Raw genomic sequence first — 21,032 nt, 5'->3', positions numbered from 1 at the left:
GTGATATCATTAGTATAAATAAAATTTGGAAATTATAGACTTTGTAAAGTTTCAAAATATTTTCTGGATAAATATTCAGGAAAACTCAAGACATAAGTGATTCATTGAAAAAATTATTATACCACCTAGAAGTATAAAGAACTTTTCAAAAGGGTAGGTTCGCGATTCTCTGCTAATGGATCATCAAACGTCTTTTCAGCAACACAACAGAATGATTTTCTTTCAGTGGCCTCCGTGGCTTTCAAGTCCTGTTCGAAGGCAGCACAGGTTCAATATTATGGGGGAAAAGACACTGCTTTTCACATTTGTGATATATCACAGAGAGAGATTCACATTTGCTTGATCTCTTTGGGTTCAGTGAGCAATGCTGAACTAAATTTAATGTGCCATATGGGTTACTCAGCCCATAAAGTTTAATATAAAAATATATATCTAATAGTAGCCATGACTTATAATTTTCCTTAGTAGTTCTATTTTGGAAATTTTTTTTGTGGCTTATTTTGCTTTAATATCCCACAGTATTTGTGTGGGACTATGTTGCAAAAACAAGGCAGACATCTGTAGATAAGTACGTCTCACTCTGAGGAAAGAACTGATTGGAGAGAAGGCACCAGAAATTGGATTTTGCTGGGACACATGTAAACAGTGAATGGGGGAGGAATTCACCAAAGAAAAACAGGCTTGCACTGTTTTTCTTTGGTGAATTCCTCCCCCATTCACTGTTTACATGTGTCCCATTTCATTGGGACAACATAAGCATGAAAAATGGTCTCACTGGCTCCCACTCAGCCTCCATCCCATATTGTATTTGATTTTACTAAGTATCACTAATTTTTTATTTTTTATTATAATTGTGTTTGAAAATATGACTTTAGTACTTGTCAGATAATAGAATATATATGTATTGGTGTCTGCCCCCACTTACTGGCAGAAAGCTCTTAAACCCCTTTTAATTTCTTAAGTGATAAGAACACTAGGAGCATTTCTTGTTCTAATATTTGTCATTGATCCTGTCCCTTTATATAGGGCTCCTAAAACCCTGGTAAGTTCATAAGTGATAAAGGCAGTAGGATCACATTCTGTTCTAATAAGGGGACTGTAGGCGGGCTCTTGGATGACTCCTTGGTGGAGGCGGGTCACCAGAAAGACCAAGCTATTACTAGCTGCTTGGAATTTTCACTCCAAGCCTCCCATTCTCCAGAGAGGGGAAAGGGGCTGGAAATGGAGTTAATAATTGATCATGCTTACACAAGGAAGCTTCCACAAAACCCCAATAGCACAGGGCTCAGAGAGCTCCCAGGTCAACACATCCTCACCAAGAAGGTGATGTACCCCAACTCCACAGAGACAGAAACTTCTAGTCTTGGAACCTCCCAGACTTTACCCTTTGTTTCTCATCACCTGACTATTCATCTGTATTCTTTATCATATCCTTTAATAAACTGGTAAATGGGTTTCCCTGAGTGCTCTAGCAAATTAACTAGCAAAGTAACTCCAGCAAATTAATCAAACCCAAGGAGGGGTTCCTTGGAACCTCTGATCTGTAGCCTGTTGGTCAGAAGCACTGGTGTTTGAAGCTGGTGTCTGAAGCATGTGTTGTAGGGGAAAGGGCCAGCAGTCTTATAGGATAGAGGATCTTTCTCTCTCTCTCTCTCTCTTTCTTTCTTTCTTTTTTTTTTTTTTTTTAGATTTTTATTTAATTATTTGACAAAGAGAGCATAAGCAGGGGGAGCACCAGGCAGAGGGAGAGGCGGTTCCCAGCTGAGCAGGAAGCCCAATATGGGACTCGATCCCAGGATCCTGGGATCATGACCCAAGCTGAAAGCAGATTCCCAAACGTCTGAGCTACCCAGGCATCCCTGGGATAGAGGAACTTAACCTGTATGGGCTGACACTCCAAGTAGTGTCCAAGCTGAATTAAATTGTAGGACACCCAGCTAGTATCAGAGAGCATTGCATGGTACGGGGAAAACCTCCACACATTTGGCAACCAGAAGTGAAATGTTTGTGTGGTGTGAAGGAGACTCACAGGAGAGAAAAACACAGTAGAGATGTGGGGTTTTCCCTGTATAGGAAAGTAGAACAGTACTATTTGAGAGAACCAAACAATTCCTCCGGAGCGTTTATTCATAGCTTTTCTCTAAGCACTGAATATAGGTTTATGATACACAGTCGGTTGATTCAAAAGTGAAAAAGTCGGTCTATCAAATAATGTGTCCTACATTCCCTGAAGTAGATAATTTGCTGTTGAATCATACAAATACATCAGTAACCCAGGTCTTCCATTGCCCTCCCCTGCCTGCCCCCAGCTACCATCACATGTTACCAACTAAATCCTTTGAATTCTTTTAAAAGTATTATTATATAAAATAAGAAATTGCTTATTAATAGAATAAATCCAAATGATAAGTTTAAAACTGTTACTATATAGCAAACTATAGGGAGAATGAAGCTTAATTATTTTTATTTTCATTCCCATTCCCCTTATTAAAGATGCCTTGTTGTGTACTGTATCACAGGGTAGCTCTGGTTCATAATGGGACGTTGGTGTACTTGGAGAAGACTGTTCATCCCTGTCCTTGATTTTAGTGACTGAGCTTCCTTTAAAAATAACTCATTTGTGTATTGTACTACATATATCTTGTTTAATGCGTATAATCAATCTTTGAAATGCAGCTTTTGAAGTTTTGAAAAACAGACCTTGTACATATGGCACAATTGCTTGACCTAAATGTTCAGCTCTCTTCTACTCTACTCTGTATATTGTATTTTTAAGTCTAGTCTCAAAAATATGAGTCTAAAATGATAATATATTTTAGAAATATGACATAATAGAAACTTCTGAGTAAAAATAGGGAAGGGAAGAGGATACTAGACTATCCCTTAGTGCATAACAAAATGTACCACTCTCCCCTCTCCCAAAAGGGTGGGGGTGGAGAACAAGCCAGCAATTCAAGAAATAACAGTCTTACGCCATTTTATGATAAAGCTTTTTATATATCCAAAGAGAGAAAACGCAAGATGCTGGTACAGAGTGTGGTGTTTCTAAATGTGCTCTCATTGCTCCAGCTTCCTCCCCTTAGTGAAAAGAGGAGTCAAAGATAATACTAAATTCTTAATTATACTCTCGAATTCAGAGAAAAGCAGCCGAAGAAATTGAATAGGAAGTCATGGGAAAAATAAGGGAAAACACTAAGGAACAGAAACCCAAAAACTGCTAATGGATTTCAGGAGAGGCAGAAGAGGTAAAGCTGCATCGCCCTCTGCCAGGCTAATTTGGCATATTGGACTCATTTGGCATATTGTATGGCTGAAGTCCTCAGAAGTGTGATAAAGACCTAGATGGATTGAGTGGGCCCTAAAAAGGGACATTTAGGTGGATCTCAAAAGAGTGATTTTCAACCACCTTCATTATGCCCTTTGCTACTTGTACTTTGTTATTAAATCTTTAATGCGGTTGTTTTGTCCAATTTGTTTTCTTCTGCAATATTGATTTAATCTATTTTGTATTACATTTCACTTTGTGTTTCTTTTACTGAATTTATATTCTTAGTAAGTTCTAGAGCATAAAAAACTCATAGGATATCTATTATTTCTTAGATTTTGATCTAAGATTTTGATCTCCTTTCTGGTTTTCAGTTGTATTTTGAATCCTTTCCTGACTTCCTTCCCAAACTTGTCATCCATAAATGTGGAACATCCCTGTCCAGTCCAAAACTGCTGTGTTGCTTAACACCAGGGAACCCCCTTTACATTGTGTTCTATGTAGTTTTTTCTCCTTGGAGTTGATCCTGGTTTTATTTGCTATAACTCATTTCTCCTAATATGCCTCATGATTTCAAAAACTAAAATTATCCTATTTCCCTTAGTTAAAGGATAATTTTCAAAAAGATATATAAATGAACACATGCCAAAATTTTATTTAACCTATCAATTAGTGAGGGAACTGGTAAGATACTACAACCAATTCAAAGGAGAAGTCAAGGAAGAGAGACATATGTATATAAGATTAAGGAATTTTGAAGCAGATTTCCAAATAGATGGGAAGCAAGTCTACCTGCAGGGTAATAATCAATTGCATTTCACCAGACACAGTTAGTTTGCATTGCTATAGATAAGAATAATTTGAATTCTTATTAGTTTTCACTGATGTACAGAGTTGCAAATAGCTCAAAGATTTAAAAAGGTGAAGAGAACCTCAATGGGTAAGCTAGATTTTTTTTTCCTACTTCAGATTCTTTCACAATTTCTCCTAATACCTTTCTTTGAACCATTCTTCGAAACGCAAGTGTTGCTTGTGTTCTATTCTTGTAGACCCTGGGATATGGGAGGAGAAGTAACTTAGGTTTCCTGGCATTTTTACTGAGATGTTAAAAAAATATTTATCTGTGGTTCAGAGATACCTATAATTTCACTCTGGTTTCTTTCTTTTTTTTTTTTCCAAATTAATGTGAGCTCTACGATGGAATATTTCAAGTTTATCTAAATGCCTGAGTATCTCCAAGACCCTTTCAGGTGTCCATAACATCAATATTTTTTTCAAAAAATTTTTTGCCTTTTTATTTTATTTTATTTTATTTTTCAGTGTTCCCAAATTCATTGTTTATGCACCACACCCAGTGTTCTATGCAATGAGTACCCTCCTTAATACCCATCACCAGGCTCACCCAACCCCCTCCAAAACCCTCAGTCTCTTTCACAGAGTCCATAGTCTCTCATGGTTTGTCTCCCCTTCCGATTTCCCCCAACCCACTTCTCCTCTCCATCAAAGTTATTTTTTTAATAAAACTAAGGCATGTGCCTTTTTCAAAACTGTTGATTGACATTTGCACTCCAAGTACAAAAGTCACAGGAGATAAAATTTCTGGCACCTAGTGTCATGGCAGGAGCCCCAAATTATACTCTGTCATTTTATTCTACTCCACTATGCACTCAAAGTAAAAATGAACACACACGTAAAATGTCCTAATTCTGCGGTAAAATGAATTAATTTTTAAAATTCTCAATCCTTGTCTATGTAACTTTATAAAGTGCTGTGCATAAAAGGGAAAGTATACATAAAGCAAGTTGGCTTCATGTCAATATAGAATCGCTGCCTTGAGGAAAAGTGCTTGTGCAGTTTTTTTAAGTTGCTAGTTGAAGTAGCCATTATGAAACATGACTTGAAAAATGACTAAAAGATAATCTGTAGTTATTCAGACTTGAGCATTTTGCAGCCATTTTCTCAAAACTAACAAAATAAGCCTGTCATTTTGAGGAAAGCAGCTGACCGTCTTTGATTCCCAATCATTCCCAATGATAAAAGTCAAGCTTTCTAGTAAAAATTAGAATATGGGAAAACTTATATCTTCACAGTGAACTTCAAAGCTTCACCATACTTTCTGATGAGTTCAGTTGTAATAGTAATTCATGTGATTTTTTTTTTTTTTTTTTTTTTCCCTTTTTATTAATTTTTTCAGCGTAACAGTATTCATTCTTTTTGCACAACACCCAGTGCTCTATGCAAAACGTGCCCTCCCCATCACCCACCACCTGTTCCCCCAACCTCCCACCCCTGACCCTTCAAAACCCTCATATTTTTGAAAGCTCTCCATAACCCAGTGAATCCGCTTTTTTCAAATAACCAATGAAAGATGTTACAAAATCATGCAAGGGTGAAATATTAATTTAAAATATAAGAGAGACCAATGGAATTTTAATGTAATAGGATGTAAAGACTATTATTGTAGTTCCAGATTCCATATTTCAGTTATACTTTAGGGAACTACCACTTGTCCAATCTTTGTATATGTAAAAATCATTATCCTTTTCTAGTCACATTCTCTGTAACACCAGAGTTCATGTACTTCAACCAAAGAAACAGTTCACAATAGATTGAATATAGAAGAAGATATGAGAATCTAACAACTTTTATTAAGCTTACAGTGAAGATTATTATAAAAGTATAGACTAATCCTCCTCTCACTATTTTATTTTTGTTTTAGAAAATATAATTACTTTTCACAAAATATGTTATGCAGGTTAATATGTAAGGGATTTTATTATTGTTAGTTTCAAATAAGCTAGCCAATAAATAATTGAAAAATTTCTGTTTTAAATATTATTTTTCAGTTTTAAATTCTAATCCAATATTAAAAGAAGCAAACCAGAGTGCCTGGGTGGCTCAATTGGTTAAGTGCCATCTGACTCATGATTTCAGTTCATGTCCTGATCTCACAGTTGTGAGATGGAGCCCTACATAAGCCTATGCACTGGGCGTGAAGCCTCCTTAATATTCTCTCTCTCCTACTGCCCCTCTCCCCCTACTTGCTCCCTAAATAAAGAAAGTTGCAAACCATGTTAATAAAAGCTCTTTGGGGTTACTCAATAGATTTTAAATTTATTAAAGAGTTCTTAGATTAAAATACATGAACAATATGATTTTGCTCTAATGAAAAATTCCCTGTCTATATATCTGTCCATTTATCAACCTTTATATCTATAGTGGTATTCACCAAATACTAATGCTGGCCAATTTTTTTTTGTCTTTTTTTAAGAAAGCGGGCCAGTGGAGGACAGGGGTACCAAGGGAGAGGGAGAGAGAATCTTAAGCAGGCTCCAGGTCTAGCATGGAGCCCCATGCAGGGCTCAATCTCATGACCCTGAGATCATGACCCAAAGCCTAAATCAAGAGTCAGTGGCTTAACTGACTGCGCCACCCAGGTGTTCCTAATGATGACCATTTTCAAAAGTTGTAATTTCAGCTTGGTTGAGTATACTTTTAAAGTTTTTTTTTTATTATTAAAACAAAATTTGTCTAAAATACATATACTCACAAGCATAAACAAAAGAAAAAAGTAGGTAATACTCAAAAATATTAAAAATATATATTTCACAAATATCTGAGAATTCAGTAACTACATAACAAGAATTATTTGCTTTGATGATTTTGGATCAATTGGAAACTAAGAGGAAAAATTGAAAATTGACCCCTGACTAATTCTTGACCCAACCAAATAATCCAGGGTAATCTCATCTCAAAATCTTTAATCACACCTAAAAAGTGTCTTTTGCCAAATAAGATTAACATTCACAGATTCCAACAGTTAGGACATGACTATCTTTGCTGGCTATTATCCAACCTACCACAAGCTCCTGCTTCATATTATGTACAAAAATCAATTCTAGATACCATATAGATATTAAATGAAACTTACAAAAGATAATATAACAAAATAACTTTATGATTTTTTTAAAAGATTTTATTTATTTATTTGACAGACAGAGATCACAAGTAAATAGAGAGGCAGGCAGAGAGAGAGAGAGAGAGGGAAGCAGGCTCCCTGCTGAGCAGAGAGCTTGATGTGGGACTCGATCCCAGGACCCCGAGATCATGACCTGAGCCAAAGGCAGCGGCTTAACCCACTGAGCCACCCAGGCGCCCCTAACTTTATGATTTTAAAGAATGCAAAGATATCCTAAAGGTTACATAAAAGTCACTAATTACAACCATGAAGGAAACAATAAAAAGACCTATGTTAAAATTAAGACCATATGTTCAACAAAACTCAAACTTAAACAATTGACAAGACAGTCTGCAGAACTGGAGTATCTTCACTAAACATGGTTAACAAAGAGCTTATATGCTTAACACACATATATATGAATATAGATCTAAATATTAAATATATACATAGATATAACTCTAATCAGTCAAGAGAAAGCAAACAACCAAATAGAAATGTAAGAAATACAAACTGAGATTTCACAAAAGAAGATATCAAAATAGCCACTAAGCATGACAATATGCTCAACTTCCCTGTTATGAGGAAAATAAAAATTGAAGCTACAACAAAATAAACAAGAGTAGTTAAAATCTGCAAGGCAACGATACCAAGGGTGGTAAGACTGGATCATCTGGAACTCTTACTGCTGGTAAGGAATTAAATCAAAATGTTATTTTGGAAAACTGGAAGTAGCTATTAAATTAATCATATTCAACAATTCAGCTCTTGGTTATATACACAACAGAAATGCACATGCTTCGCTCAGCACAAAAGACACATACAAGATTATCATTAGCAACATTATTCATAATAACCAAAAACTAGGATGGGAGGAGGATGTTCATCTATGGAAGAAAGAATAACTGGATTGTAAATATTCAATCGAATATTATAAAGCAATAAAAATGAATGAATTTTAGCATAGGTGCTATCTCTCAAACATAACACTGAGCAAAATAAGTAAGCACAACAGAATATATACAGTATGCAGTATGATCCCAATAATACAAAATTTTAGATTGGGCAAAATTAATCCTGTTAAGCTTCAGGATTGTGATTACTTTTGGAGGAGGAAAGAAAAGAGTGAGTGATAAGACTTTTGACAATACAGATAATGTTCTTTTGAGATAATGTTCTTCTGAGCTATATGTTTAATATTTGTGTGATTTTTATGTGAGTTATACTTCAATTAAAAATGTTAAAAACTATGTGCTTACAAGACAGATGCCTAAAGTTTATTATTAAATGAAGATAAAGGTAAATAAAGCTACTTAGCACATTATTTCATTTTAAAAACTAAAACTAGGGCTATATAAATATTCGTATGTGTACAGATATACAGTGGAAAAGAATACCTCAAGGTGGGATAAAAGAATGAGCTGGAGGAATTGGAGTGTTTCTTTTTTTCTTTATATATTTCTTTATCATTTAAATTTTTATGAAATACACATTAAATTTAAAATACAGATAATTAACAATAATAATAAACCAAGTTATGTAAAATTCAACAGGTGCCAGACACTTTTCATTTTTTATTTAATTATCACAGTACTAGTAATTACTTGCCCTCCTCATCCCATTGTAATGTATGAGGAAATTGAGGCTCAGAATAATAGCATCTTGCTATTAAGAAACTGAGTCAGAAAGTTAATCTCATGTCAAGTCAGTGCTGTTAATTCCTGTGGAAAATAATTCTAATATAGTATTATTATATTGTATATATTATATACAATATATTATACATATTGTATATAATTCTAATGTAGTATTATTATATTTAATAATTTAATAACACTCCTAGCATCTCACCAAATCATTACTCTTTGAGGGCAGAGATTGTGTTTGTTGAAAGAATAATTATTATTGAATAAAATATAAATCTAATCACTAATTTAATGCAATGTTTGTTTTTAAAGGTAGCGAGAAGAATATTGGGCAACACTTTCTTCATTTATTTCTCGTGGAAGGACGGCCCACAGTTAAATATGGATGTGGAAGTTCTCAAAATATCTTGACTCTTTCTGCTAGTTATAGAATTAACACAAATGTCTTCATCCCTATCACAGTACGGTAAGTCCTCCACGGTAATTCTTTGAATTATAGTACTGAGCCTTATTTTTTAAGTGTTATTTGTCTGTATAATAACCACCACATACAAAAAGAAAGACAAAAAAACTTTCCATCTGAAAGTTGTTTTGCCAATCAGTTTTTTTTATTAACATACAATGTATTATTAGCCCAAGGGGTACAGGTCTGTGAATTGCCAGGTTTACACTTCACAGCACTCACATACCTTCCCCAATGTCTATAACCCCACCACCCTCTCCCTACCCCCTCCCCCAGCAATCCTCAATTTGTTTTGTGAGATTAAGATTCTTTTATGGTTTGTCTCCCTCCCGATCCCATCTTGTTTCATTTATGACTTTCCTACCCCCCAAACCCCCACGTTGCCTCTCAACTTCCTCATATCAGGGAGATCATATGATAATTGCCTTTCTCTGTTGCCAACCAATTTTGTTCAGTTTGAATGAGTAATAACTCCATCAAATTAAATTAAGGTATAATTTGATACTGCCCAATGCCAATCAAATTATATACAAAATGAATTGATTTCTTTGAAAATATCAAGGAGCAAATACATAGGTTGAAGAGTTATGTGGTTCAGTTGAAATTAAGATCTAGTTTGGGGTGCCTGGGTAGCACAGTCGCTTAATTGTGGGACTCTTGATTTTGGCTCTGATCTCAGGGCGGTGAGATAAGAGTTCCAGGTTGTGAGACAGAGCCCAGCATGGGGCTCCAAGCTTAGCAGGGAATCTGCTTAAGATTCTCTCTCTCCTCCCTCTGTCCCTCGCCATCTCTCTCCCCATTTTGAAGGAAGGGAGGGAGGGAGGTAGGAAGGAAGAAGGGAGAGAAGGAGGAAAGGAAGGAAGGAAAAGAAATTAAGATCAAGTTCATTTATTTAACAAAATATCTTCTGAGTGAAAATAGCTGCTCAGAATGGGGGATGGGGATAGTAGCCATTGACTCTGCACAGAGAAAAAGAGAATCCAGTAGAGGAAAATGAATATTAAATGGAAATTTTTCCTAGGGCATATAAACTTTTAGAAGGCAGTCTTGAATTTAATTCATACTTCAGAATTAGGACATCTCAGAAGAGAGAAATGGCTAAATATGATGGTTGCATCCCAAGGGCATCACTGAACAAAATTTACATGTAGCAGCCAAGAATTTAAAATTCTTCATCAGTACAGCAATCTAGTGATAATGGTCTCTAAAGTTACTCTGTGTCAGTTAAAAATAACATTTTGTGTCTGAGTTTATACGTTAGATGACAATTGTATACTTTAGTCTGATTAGCAGGAATCTTGGCTAACCTGTGAAGGTTATATAAATCAAATAAGCTTTCCCAGGGTCTGTATCAATCTGCAAATAAAATCAAGGAAATTGATACCAATCCAAAAATGGAAACTCCTTCCAGGCAGGGACAGTATCTTACTCATTTTTAATACAGTTTGTAGGACATCTGACACAAAGATGCTCAGTAAATGTTTGAACAAATGAAGAAATGAGAGTATCTGGGCTGGGCAGTTCAGTTGGTTATGGCAAGAAGGCAACGAAATTACCCTAAGGCAGTGAAACTATTATTCATAAATTAGGCAAACCCTTATAGAACAGAGTGTTGTGTACAGCCAAAGCAAATTTTCAGAGCCACGGACTTAACTGTTACTTTAATCATCTCTCTTACAAAGGGTACAGTTGGTCACAAAAAAAGAGCCAGATGAGAAGGTGAATAACTTGGAAACCAATTTAAAAGCCATTTTGACTGATAACACCATCATTTTATACAATGTAATCATTTCGTACTAACAGTGGCACATTTGATCACATATGAAGTGACTTCTGTTTTGATCAAACTTTCTTAAAGGAATGATTTCATTCTTTGCCTTTAAGTAATGAATACCTAGCTAGGCTGTCCTCAAACCACGTAGAGCCTTAGGTAGACTGAGGTTGAAACCATCCTTCAAAAAAATACTCACACTTCTAGTAAAACTAAAAACGGGGGGCTTTCCAAATCTTTCAATTAAGTTTATTCAGAATTTAAAAAGTGAGAAAGAGATAGTTCTACTGACACAGAAATGCAAATCTGCTTTGTCTTATAAGCAGCATCCTACAAGACCTTAAGGTGACAATAAGTTACATTAAAGACTGACCTAGGACTGTATTATACTATGTATTATATAAATCATTTAAATTTATGTAATAAATATGAATAACAAGTATATATTAGGTAACTCTTCAATAAGTTTTACTGTTAAAGTATAAAAAGAAGTAAGGTCATAACTTGAGGTCGGTGAAAAGTCAAGAGGTGGATATATAAGATAAGAGATTTGAGCATCTTTAATTATGGATTGGACTTAGTAGTTGAGTGGAAGGTGTTAGCACATAGAAAAATAATGAATAATTGAGGATATAAAGTCCCTTAGAAATATATAGTGATGAGATACAATCCACATGAGAGAAGATTCCTGCCAGAGGGGAGGGAAAATGGAAAAGACACACACATTGAGACTTCTGATTTCTGTTTTTATGTATGTCCCTTGATCTGTTACTGTCTTTTGCTTGATCCCAATCAGTCCCTATCTGCTTGGTCCCTATCTATCCCCTCTCAGTGGTTTACATCACCTTCTCTCTTCGTTGTTAACTGGGCACAAGTTAGAATTAAAAAGGCCTTTTGGTACAGCTCTTTCTAGCTATCCTAATTCTCTCTAATGGGACACCTGTTATTGCAAACTCAGAAAAAAATTGGTCCCTGAAAAGTATGTGAATTTAGGTCCTTTTTAATTATATGAATGTTGTTGGAATTTCTTCTATATTTAAGGGTCCCTGATGACAAAATACCATAACATGATTGATAAGAACTTATTTTCAAACATTAGTAGAATTGAGCTCTAAGGTAAATACATAAAAGATGACTTTGATTTTTATTTTGTTTTTAGCCACTGAGAATAAACATGAGAGTATTTCCTCCTACTAAATTTGCATTGTACCTGCGGATAGATGGCAGAAGTAGAACGAACTTGAATAAACCACCTGTAGTGATACAGGTCAATTCAGTATCAAGATAGAAGTTCTTCTTAAATGAAATGGAGCAGAGATCACAGCTCTACAGATAGATTGTAATTCATACTCATGCACAGTTTGTCTTTCATTTCAACAAATTTTGAAAGGGATCACATAGAGAGAGTCTTAGTTTTCACAAGGGTTATTCTCCTTTGGGGAAGTTCAGAAAAATTGTCTTACCATATATATATATACTTTTTAAAGTTTCTGAAGTTTAAATTTTTCTGCCACCTTTTGTGTCTCTCCTATATAAAAGCTGACTCTTTATTCAGCATTTTATTCTGTAAAGAAGTCCTGTGTCGTTTCCTCTAGGTAACTTACTGTGTTATTACCTGCATGTTTTAAATCCACACAGCCTATTCTACCTTCCTTACCTACCTACCTACCAGCCTATTCTTCCTTCTACCTTAGGTTTCTCAAAGACTTATCCAGAGGTGTAGCATTATCCATGTATATCTAAGGCACATTCCAGTATCTAGTGATTCATTTTGGTTAACAAACTCTTAAGGTAGCCAATGCCAAATGAATTTTGGCCAAGAATTGGGTGAGTGTCAGAACTACACATCCCAATCAACAACTTTTGAGTAACTGGTCAGTGTAAAGGAATGCATGGTTTATAAGATCAATTGAACAGAAGCTGGAAAAGTTTCTAATAGTTGGACAGTAAGAACCTTAGAACTTGCTCAAACTCAAACATCAGATAAAATGATTGCAAGCACTTTTGACATAACACCTTGTAGGATATTTGGTCCAGTAAACAAAATAAACTGATAAAAACTGCTGCTGAGCTTTGTCAGTAGACTGATTTTTACCTCCTGTTTGATATTACTAATTTCTCTGAGATAAAAACCTCATATAGGTAGAGGTATATGTATATGTGTGTGTTTGTGTGCTAATGTGAGTACATATCTGTGCAAACTACTCTTTATTTTTTAATTGACACATTTCCCACAACTGTTTGATTAAGAAAATAGAAAATAAATTTATATAATGCAAAGCTAACATTAACCTTAAAGAATGGGAAATAAAAAGAATTCTGAGTAGGATTCCTTTTGACTATAATAAATGAAGAGATTTAGTGGTAAGAAATTTATGAAAAATAAGAAAGGAACAAATGACAACTTCTTATAATACCTACATGTATTGCCAAAGGCCTTTCAGACAACTCTGCTCAAAATTGATTTACAGCACTTTTCCATTTTCCCCATGTAAATTCTGTGTATTACAACTTGTTGCCCAGCTGGTATTCACCTATAACTCCATACAGAGAATGATCAGGAGACTACCCAAGTTTATATAAGAAGAAAGAATACCCGTAATGTATTACAAGCTCTAATTTTGAGAGTAACTCAAAATGTCTCTTATGTCTCTGATTTTCTAAAATGTGAAAGTTTTTCACACATTCTTGGTATTTAATATTATATAATCTATGGATTGCATGCCTTTAGTCTTAGTGCCAAGAAACTCTGTAATAGCAAGAACCTTCACTTCTTAAAACAGATGGTGACTTTTGAACTGTGCTAAATCTATAAGATATTAGATTTATTCATAAAACGTTGCCATGTCAATATGGAAAGTTTGGCAAGCTTTTCATCTTAAAAAGGTCAAACTTCATCACTTCAATATTAATTTCTGTATCTTTTCCATCAACACTTCCATCTGATATTTCTTAGAGGAAATGTAGAACTGTAGCCAAATATGGGAAATATAGCATAATACTTTATAATTACATTGACTTGTACCTAAATACATATATCTAAACATTGCTCCTTTATCCATACGTTACACAGTAATCATACATAACATGTCCAGTACTAACTGGACAGCAAATTATAACGTAATTTATTCATATATTGAATTGGGACTAGCCACTTTAAAAACAAAATTTTTTTCATTAAATAAATTTAGTTTAAGAAAATCTTTCAGAAGTCTGTGGGTCTAAGAGTTGGTAATTTTAGTATTATTTAGGATTATTGGATAGAGTCTTCTGCTAGCATGTATGGTTGTGTCTAAAATTTGCATAAATCTTGAGAAACAAGAAGTGTCAGTTTGGTGTTCAGTGAGGCAGAAATAGAATAGAGCTCTCTAAATAAAGACATTGTAATCTGACTGTGAAGCTGAGTCTATACAATATGTTCACTGGATAATATATCTGTTATGGACTCAACCAATCAGTGGTATAAAAAAAAAAATTCCAAATGATTGACTATGTAATCACATGCGTGCTCCTCACATGTGCAGTTCAGTTCAAATTGTCCAAATGAAATGGCTGTTAACAAAGATACAAAAGTGAAGATTCAGGTCTATAACTCCTCATCTTCTGGTGTGCTAAGATGCCAAGAGAGCCAGAGAACTGATTGACCCTCAAGGGCTCAGAGCAACCACAAAGATTCTACCGAAAAGAAAGGAATATAGCAGTTGACAAGTACATCCGTAACAGGAAAAATAAACTGGATGGTGAAGAAAGATTAGAAATTTGTCAGAGGGACAGCAGTTGGAAGAGGATAAGCAATGACATCATGGCATTGAATAACATCATGGTTCATGTGGAAAATTGTATGGAGATTGGGTACAATGAGAACATAAAGTTTGAGGTGAAACGATATTTAGCTCTTCAGCAGAACATCACATGTTGTGATTTCTAATGCAGAGATTCACAATAAACTAAAACAAAAGCCAAGAAATTCTTTTGAGAATTAGGAATGTATGCTGAAGAAAGCTTCATATTTTCTTCACCCTTTTTTGTTAATGGTAGATTTCTACAACTGTCAAGGCTATTGAGAAAGTTGGAACTATTCTTGTACAGTGGCAGAGTATACAGAAAAAGGAACTTCAGTCCCCAAAAGCCTTTTCTCTCTGTAATTCTAAAATGCATGTAACTATCATCTTTACAACAAGATTATATAAGAAAGTAATAGAAAGCAAATGAAGACTTAGGGGCAAACTGAATATACAGGAATTAGGTCAGAAAAACAATAATTGATAAAGTCAGAGAACACTCTGCCACACAGGGCAGTTAAAGGGATTTTACTTGTTTAAAAAAATAAGACTCATGGGAAAATGTCAAGGGATTATTTTTTTATTAAGTAAATATGTGGTTAATTGACTACAGATTTAAATCCCATGTGTTTTCCAACCTGCTTCTTAAGGACCCACAGCTCTCCCTAATTAGGATCCATCATCATGGTTAGAGGATATTTGATTACTGCCTTAAACAGCTACCAAGAAAGATATTTTATGTGAAAGTTCTTCAAGTCTTATTCTTAGTGGTAAGCTTCAATCCTTGACAACATATTTATCTTAATTAACTTCTTTAGAATAATTCTTACAGAATGGACTCAAAATATAGACAGTCTTACTTATTTTAAAAAATGGCTAGTCACCTAACTTTCTAAATTGAGCTAAAAGAAGCTATGTAAGTTTCTTCCTCAACAAATTCACCTTGACTCCATCAACATACTGAATAAAAAGAAGTAAGATAGTAAGATAAATTATTTTACAATTTAACATCTGTGAACTCTATTCTACCTAACACAGATTCATTTAAGAATAGTTTAAGACTTTTCAAAAGATATACAAAATGTTTAAAATTGGAAGCTAATTTCATAGAGAGATACTGGTACTAAGCCAAAAGTGTTTGAACTCAATAAATATAGAAGAAAGGCTTTTAATATTTCTTCAGATAATTCATCCTAATACTACCACAAGAGACAGTAAATTCCTGTTTTATAGTATTTGATACAGCATTCTTTCCTGGTCCCTCCTTCTTCTCAACTTGGAAACAGTTGGCTTAATTCTAATTTATAGTAATATTTGAACCCCAATCCTTCCTTCAAGGACAATGTTACATAGATAAAAAGGAGATTCCAGGAAAAAGCCCTGTAGAAAATACCATAAAAATTTACATGGGAGCTTACTATACACCTCAGTAAAGGTGTATTTAAAGGTCCCATTATTTGGGGGGCAGAAATTTCCAGTTCTAATGGATGGACTGGGATGAACTCAACCATGCCCTGAGAATCTCTTCCCACCTCCCAAATGAATAAAATAGCAAAGAAGCATTCTCCTGCTTGCATCGTACTAGCAATGACACTCATTTCTGCACCTGGGTGCAATAGTAGAGACTGTTCCAAAAGAAAATTCTAGCTCTTCTTGTATATAAGCCTCAGAGAAAATGATGGAAACACAATTCCAGCTTAGCACAGTCTTTGTGAAGAATTCATAGGACAAGAGAAAGTAAAGATTTAGATTGTACAGAAATCACCAATGAGCAGGGCACCTGGATGGCTCACTTAAGTGGCTGAATTTTGATTTTGGCTCATGATCTCAGGGTCCTGGATCGAGCCCTTTGTTGGGCAGCATGCTCTAGAGAGTCTGCTTGAAGATACTATCCCGCCCTCTCCCTCTATCCCTGCCTCCCTAAAATAAATAAATCTTTTAAATTTTTTTTTAATTACCAATGAACAAGGCTGATCCTTAGGCACACATGTGCAAGCAGTCCTGAGGATTCCTAAAAATATTTGGAGATGGAGATTCTACAATTGACTATCGTCTCTGCAAGAATGTCTCAGCCACTGAGACTTAATAACTAATATTTTAGGTCAGGTTCTTTGGGAAAAGACAGTAGACACTTGCATGCAGGAAGCTTATTAGGGAGTGCTCTTGGGAATAACTTCCTAAGTCAGTGAGAGAAGCAGCACTGAGAAGACATAGGAGTTGAATTACAGAGCAGCCGTAACAGAGGTTTTACCTGACCCTAGGGGAAGGTCTGGAGTAGGGATTTTCAGTTTCCTGAATTGAGTCAAGGGGACCTGGGCCTTTGTCCTATGGCCAGAACATGGCATATCATAGCATCCACTACAGCTGGTGAAACTCATGGCTACATCATCACTTAATGGCTGATGAAGTCCAAGACTCTTCAGATTGACTTAACACATAAGCAAATGAATGTTGTTTTTAGATAAACGGAACACATATCACAACACCCCTTTAACTCCCACTGAACTAACTAGAGGGCTGATTTCCCCATGTTAATGACATGGTTCTATTCAATCTTGTCAGGAGTTACCTAAAGAAGCAGTGACTCTTAGGAAGAGAAGCTCAATACTAATCACATCAAAACCCCAAATGCCAGTATTGTAGATGTGTGTCAGCATGGGCAGATAGCCACAAATAATGCTATTCTGTAACTTATCATTAAACCATAGACCACTGTCCATGTGGTTTAGGGCAAAAGGGTAGATCTTTATATGCTCATTATGATTCAGAATGAAAGCACAGGACACCTAAAGGGTACCTGGAAACAGGGAAGTGAGGAAGCAAAGCATTCTCTGTATAACTACAAAGGAGTCTTTACCTGTCTGAGCCTTTATTTGAAACCTAAAGATAATCACACCTTTTTTTTTTTTTTTTTTTTTTTTTTTTTTTGCTATACAGGCTCCTATGAGTGTCATCTATATGAAAGTTCTTTGGAAAGCATCAAGTGTCACTCAAATGAATAGTATTATTATTATAGTTTATCATCCATATAAGTCTATTTCTTCTGTTGCTGCCCTAGGACCATAAAAATTGCTCACTGCTTTTTTATTTTATAGCATCTCATTAAAAACACCTCATAAAAATTTTTTTTTTCTCATTTTATTTATTTTTTCAGCGTAACAGTATTCATTCTTTTTGCACAACACCCAGTGCTCCATGCAAAACGTGCCCTCTCCATTACCCACCACCTGTTCCCCCAACCTCCCACCCCTGACCCTTCAAAACCCTCAGGTTGCCCCAACCTCCCACCCCTGACCCTTCAAAACCCTCAGGTTGTTTTTCAGAGTCCATAGTCTCTTATGGTTCGCTTCCCCTCCCCAATGTCCTACCTCATAAAAATTTTAATGAAGTTTTCTGCAAATATTTCTCTTTCCAATTAAGTAAACTTACTTCCTCACGGTTTTGTTCTCTAAGCATTCAATTATTTTAGGCACTATTTTCTGATGTCCTCCGAAGTTTTCCACAGCCCTATCAGTTGAATTTTATGTGCTGACTCTTTTTTTTTTTTAATGGAAAGAAAGAGCAAAGACATCACATATATTTCTTCTCCTTGTGAAATTTTCCTCTAGATTATTAATAGCAGCATGTTTTCTAATCTGTAAGGTCTCAGATATCATATGTATCAGTTTACATTTATTAAATTTCCATCATGGATATTGTTCAAAGAATATAATTTGAGGGAGATACAATATGTTTAACAAAAATAAAAATCTCCATTGTTTCACCTCTTCTAACATTTCTCCTTTACATTCATGGTTTAGACAGTGTCCATTTGTCTGTTACTTGGTAAAATGCCAAACAAAGGCTGTTTACAGAGCTATATGATCATGCAGCATATATTCCATTATGTCTTAACATCTGTTAAAGAAGTTTTGGGGACAAGAAATATATATTTTGTGTGAAGTTGCAGATGTCCCAAGTGGCTTATTCTGGAAATCACTGCCCTTCCAGTGTTAATTGGCCAGTGAGGTGATTAATCCACCACCCTTTGGTGAAAATGATTTTGAAATTCCTTGCTTGTTAAGCTCATCCTTTTGTAGTTTCATAGATGGGAAAGTGATAAGCTTGGACCAGGAGCAGGCTGTGTTTGATATATTGTATAAGAAGCAAATGAGTAGGATGAGGAAGTAAACACAAAAAAGTCTGTACTACAAAAAGCAGTTTGTTATCATATCAGCAGAAGAGAAGTCTATCCAGATAATTGTGAGATAAACAAAACTTACCAGATACAAACAAGATTGTATTTACAAAGACATACTGGACACTTCACCTGCATAATAATCTCAGTCTACTTCATTTATTCACACTCATTAACAGCTATAAAATTATAGTATTTATTCTGCACCTACACAACAGGCACTATGATAAATACTTTTATACACAATCTCATTAAATTTCACAATATCTTTAAGGGGTAGTTACTCTTCTAATACTTATTTAAGAGATGAGTAAACTGGGGCTTAAAGTGATTAACTAATTTATTTAAGGTCATGTAACTCGTAACTGAAGCAGGATTCCCACCTAGACAGTTTTATTCTAGATCTCTTATATTTAACCAGAATTTAATTTAACCAGATTTTCCTGTCTAAATTAATACTCCTAAAAGGAGATAACTAAAATCAAAACATCTACAAGGAGTCCCTCACTCATCATCTGTCTTTCAAGCACAAATTATGTGACTTATAATCAAGGTCTTCTTCCCTATACATCTTTATCTGCCTCTGTTAGCCAACATGGACTGTACCATTCTACTAAATCCATGGTCCCAAACACAGTCCTACCTTTTCCTACCACGTTTATTTAGCTAATGCTACAGTTTCTCCCCTGAAATATTCTCTCTATTCATTTCTCCCAACTGTACACTACCCTTCCTGTAAGCCTACTCCTCTAGAAGCTAGCCTAGACTGATTCTCTTCCTTACTCTCAACTCCTAGCATGCTCTTGTGATACACTTTGATATTCCTGTGATACTCTCTACTTGCCTTTCAGGTAGATGGTTACCTCACCTCCAAAACCAAACAAACATGTAAGGCTTGAGTATGGGACAAGTAGAAGAAAAACAACCAGATAGACTTCATTGTGGAAATTTTACTAATGGAGATCAGTTAAATAGATGAAGGCCATGAAAACTTACCTTCTTAGATTATTTAGGCAACAGCATTTGGCATAAGCAAATAGACAAGTGATGAATGCTCATGTAAGAAATTAGAAAATTGATTTAAGCCTAAGGAGAACTCCGGAAGTTGTGTTGCAAAATAAAAAGGAGTGAGGGGCACCTGGGTGGCTCAGTGGGTTGAGCCTCTGCCTTCGGCTCAGATCATGATCTCAGGGTCCTGGGATCGAGCCCCACATCAGGCTCTGCTCGGCAGGGAGCCTGCTTCCTCCTCTCTCTCTGCCTGCCTCTCTGCCTACTTGTGATCTCTGTCAAATAAATAAAATCTTTAAAAAGAATAAAATAAAAATAAAAAGGAGTGGCATCAGTAGAGGGCCTTCAAGATTAGACAGAGAAGTTATTGATTCTAATTTTTTTCTTTAAAAAATCTTTAAATGATATTAATAATAAAATAACTACCACTAATTAAACTCTTACTACTTTGCACCCACACTTTAAACTCTTTCCCTACACTTAATTATTTATTCCTAATATCCACCCAGGGAGGTACTATTACACTAATTCCAAAGAGGACAATAAGGTACACAGAGACTGAAGGCATTGAAACCACAGTTTTTGCTCAGGAAGTCTGATTCTAGAGTCTAACTCTAATCATTACCCACTATACCACATATTATATTACAGTCAGTAAATGTAGGGAAAATGTTTCATACTTTGCACATTTTATGAAACCCTTAAAATATATCAAAAACTCCCTAACTTTTTTTTCAACAATAAGTTCATTTAAATAAGATGCTTGACTTCAAGTAAAAGCTATCTAGGATTCATTTCTTTTAGAGTAATTGATCCCTATTTAAAGGCACATTGCCCTCGATGTAACAGCTATATACAAAAAAAGTTATAAAATTGTCCTTGGCTTTATAATGATAAATGAAAAGCATTGAAATTCTCAAATTGAAAAAGGTATATAAGGATTTTTATGTTTTTCTATTTTG

General features: G+C 35.1%; 1 protein-coding gene across 1 annotated transcript in view; it reads left to right on the top strand.

The window, feature by feature from the left end:
• The window catches only part of EYS (eyes shut homolog), a 1,714,887-nt gene that overhangs the window by 1,426,474 nt on the left and 267,381 nt on the right, over window positions 1-21,032 (top strand). The window contains 1 exon segment of the mRNA XM_046006082.1: window positions 9,186-9,335. Coding sequence (XP_045862038.1) covers window positions 9,186-9,335 — 150 coding nt within the window.

Source organism: Meles meles, chromosome 5 (genome assembly GCF_922984935.1).
Source record: "Meles meles chromosome 5, mMelMel3.1 paternal haplotype, whole genome shotgun sequence".
Lineage (NCBI taxonomy): Eukaryota > Metazoa > Chordata > Mammalia > Carnivora > Mustelidae > Meles > Meles meles.
Note: the sequence above shows the minus strand (reverse complement) of the source record. Positions and strands in the feature narration are given on the sequence as shown.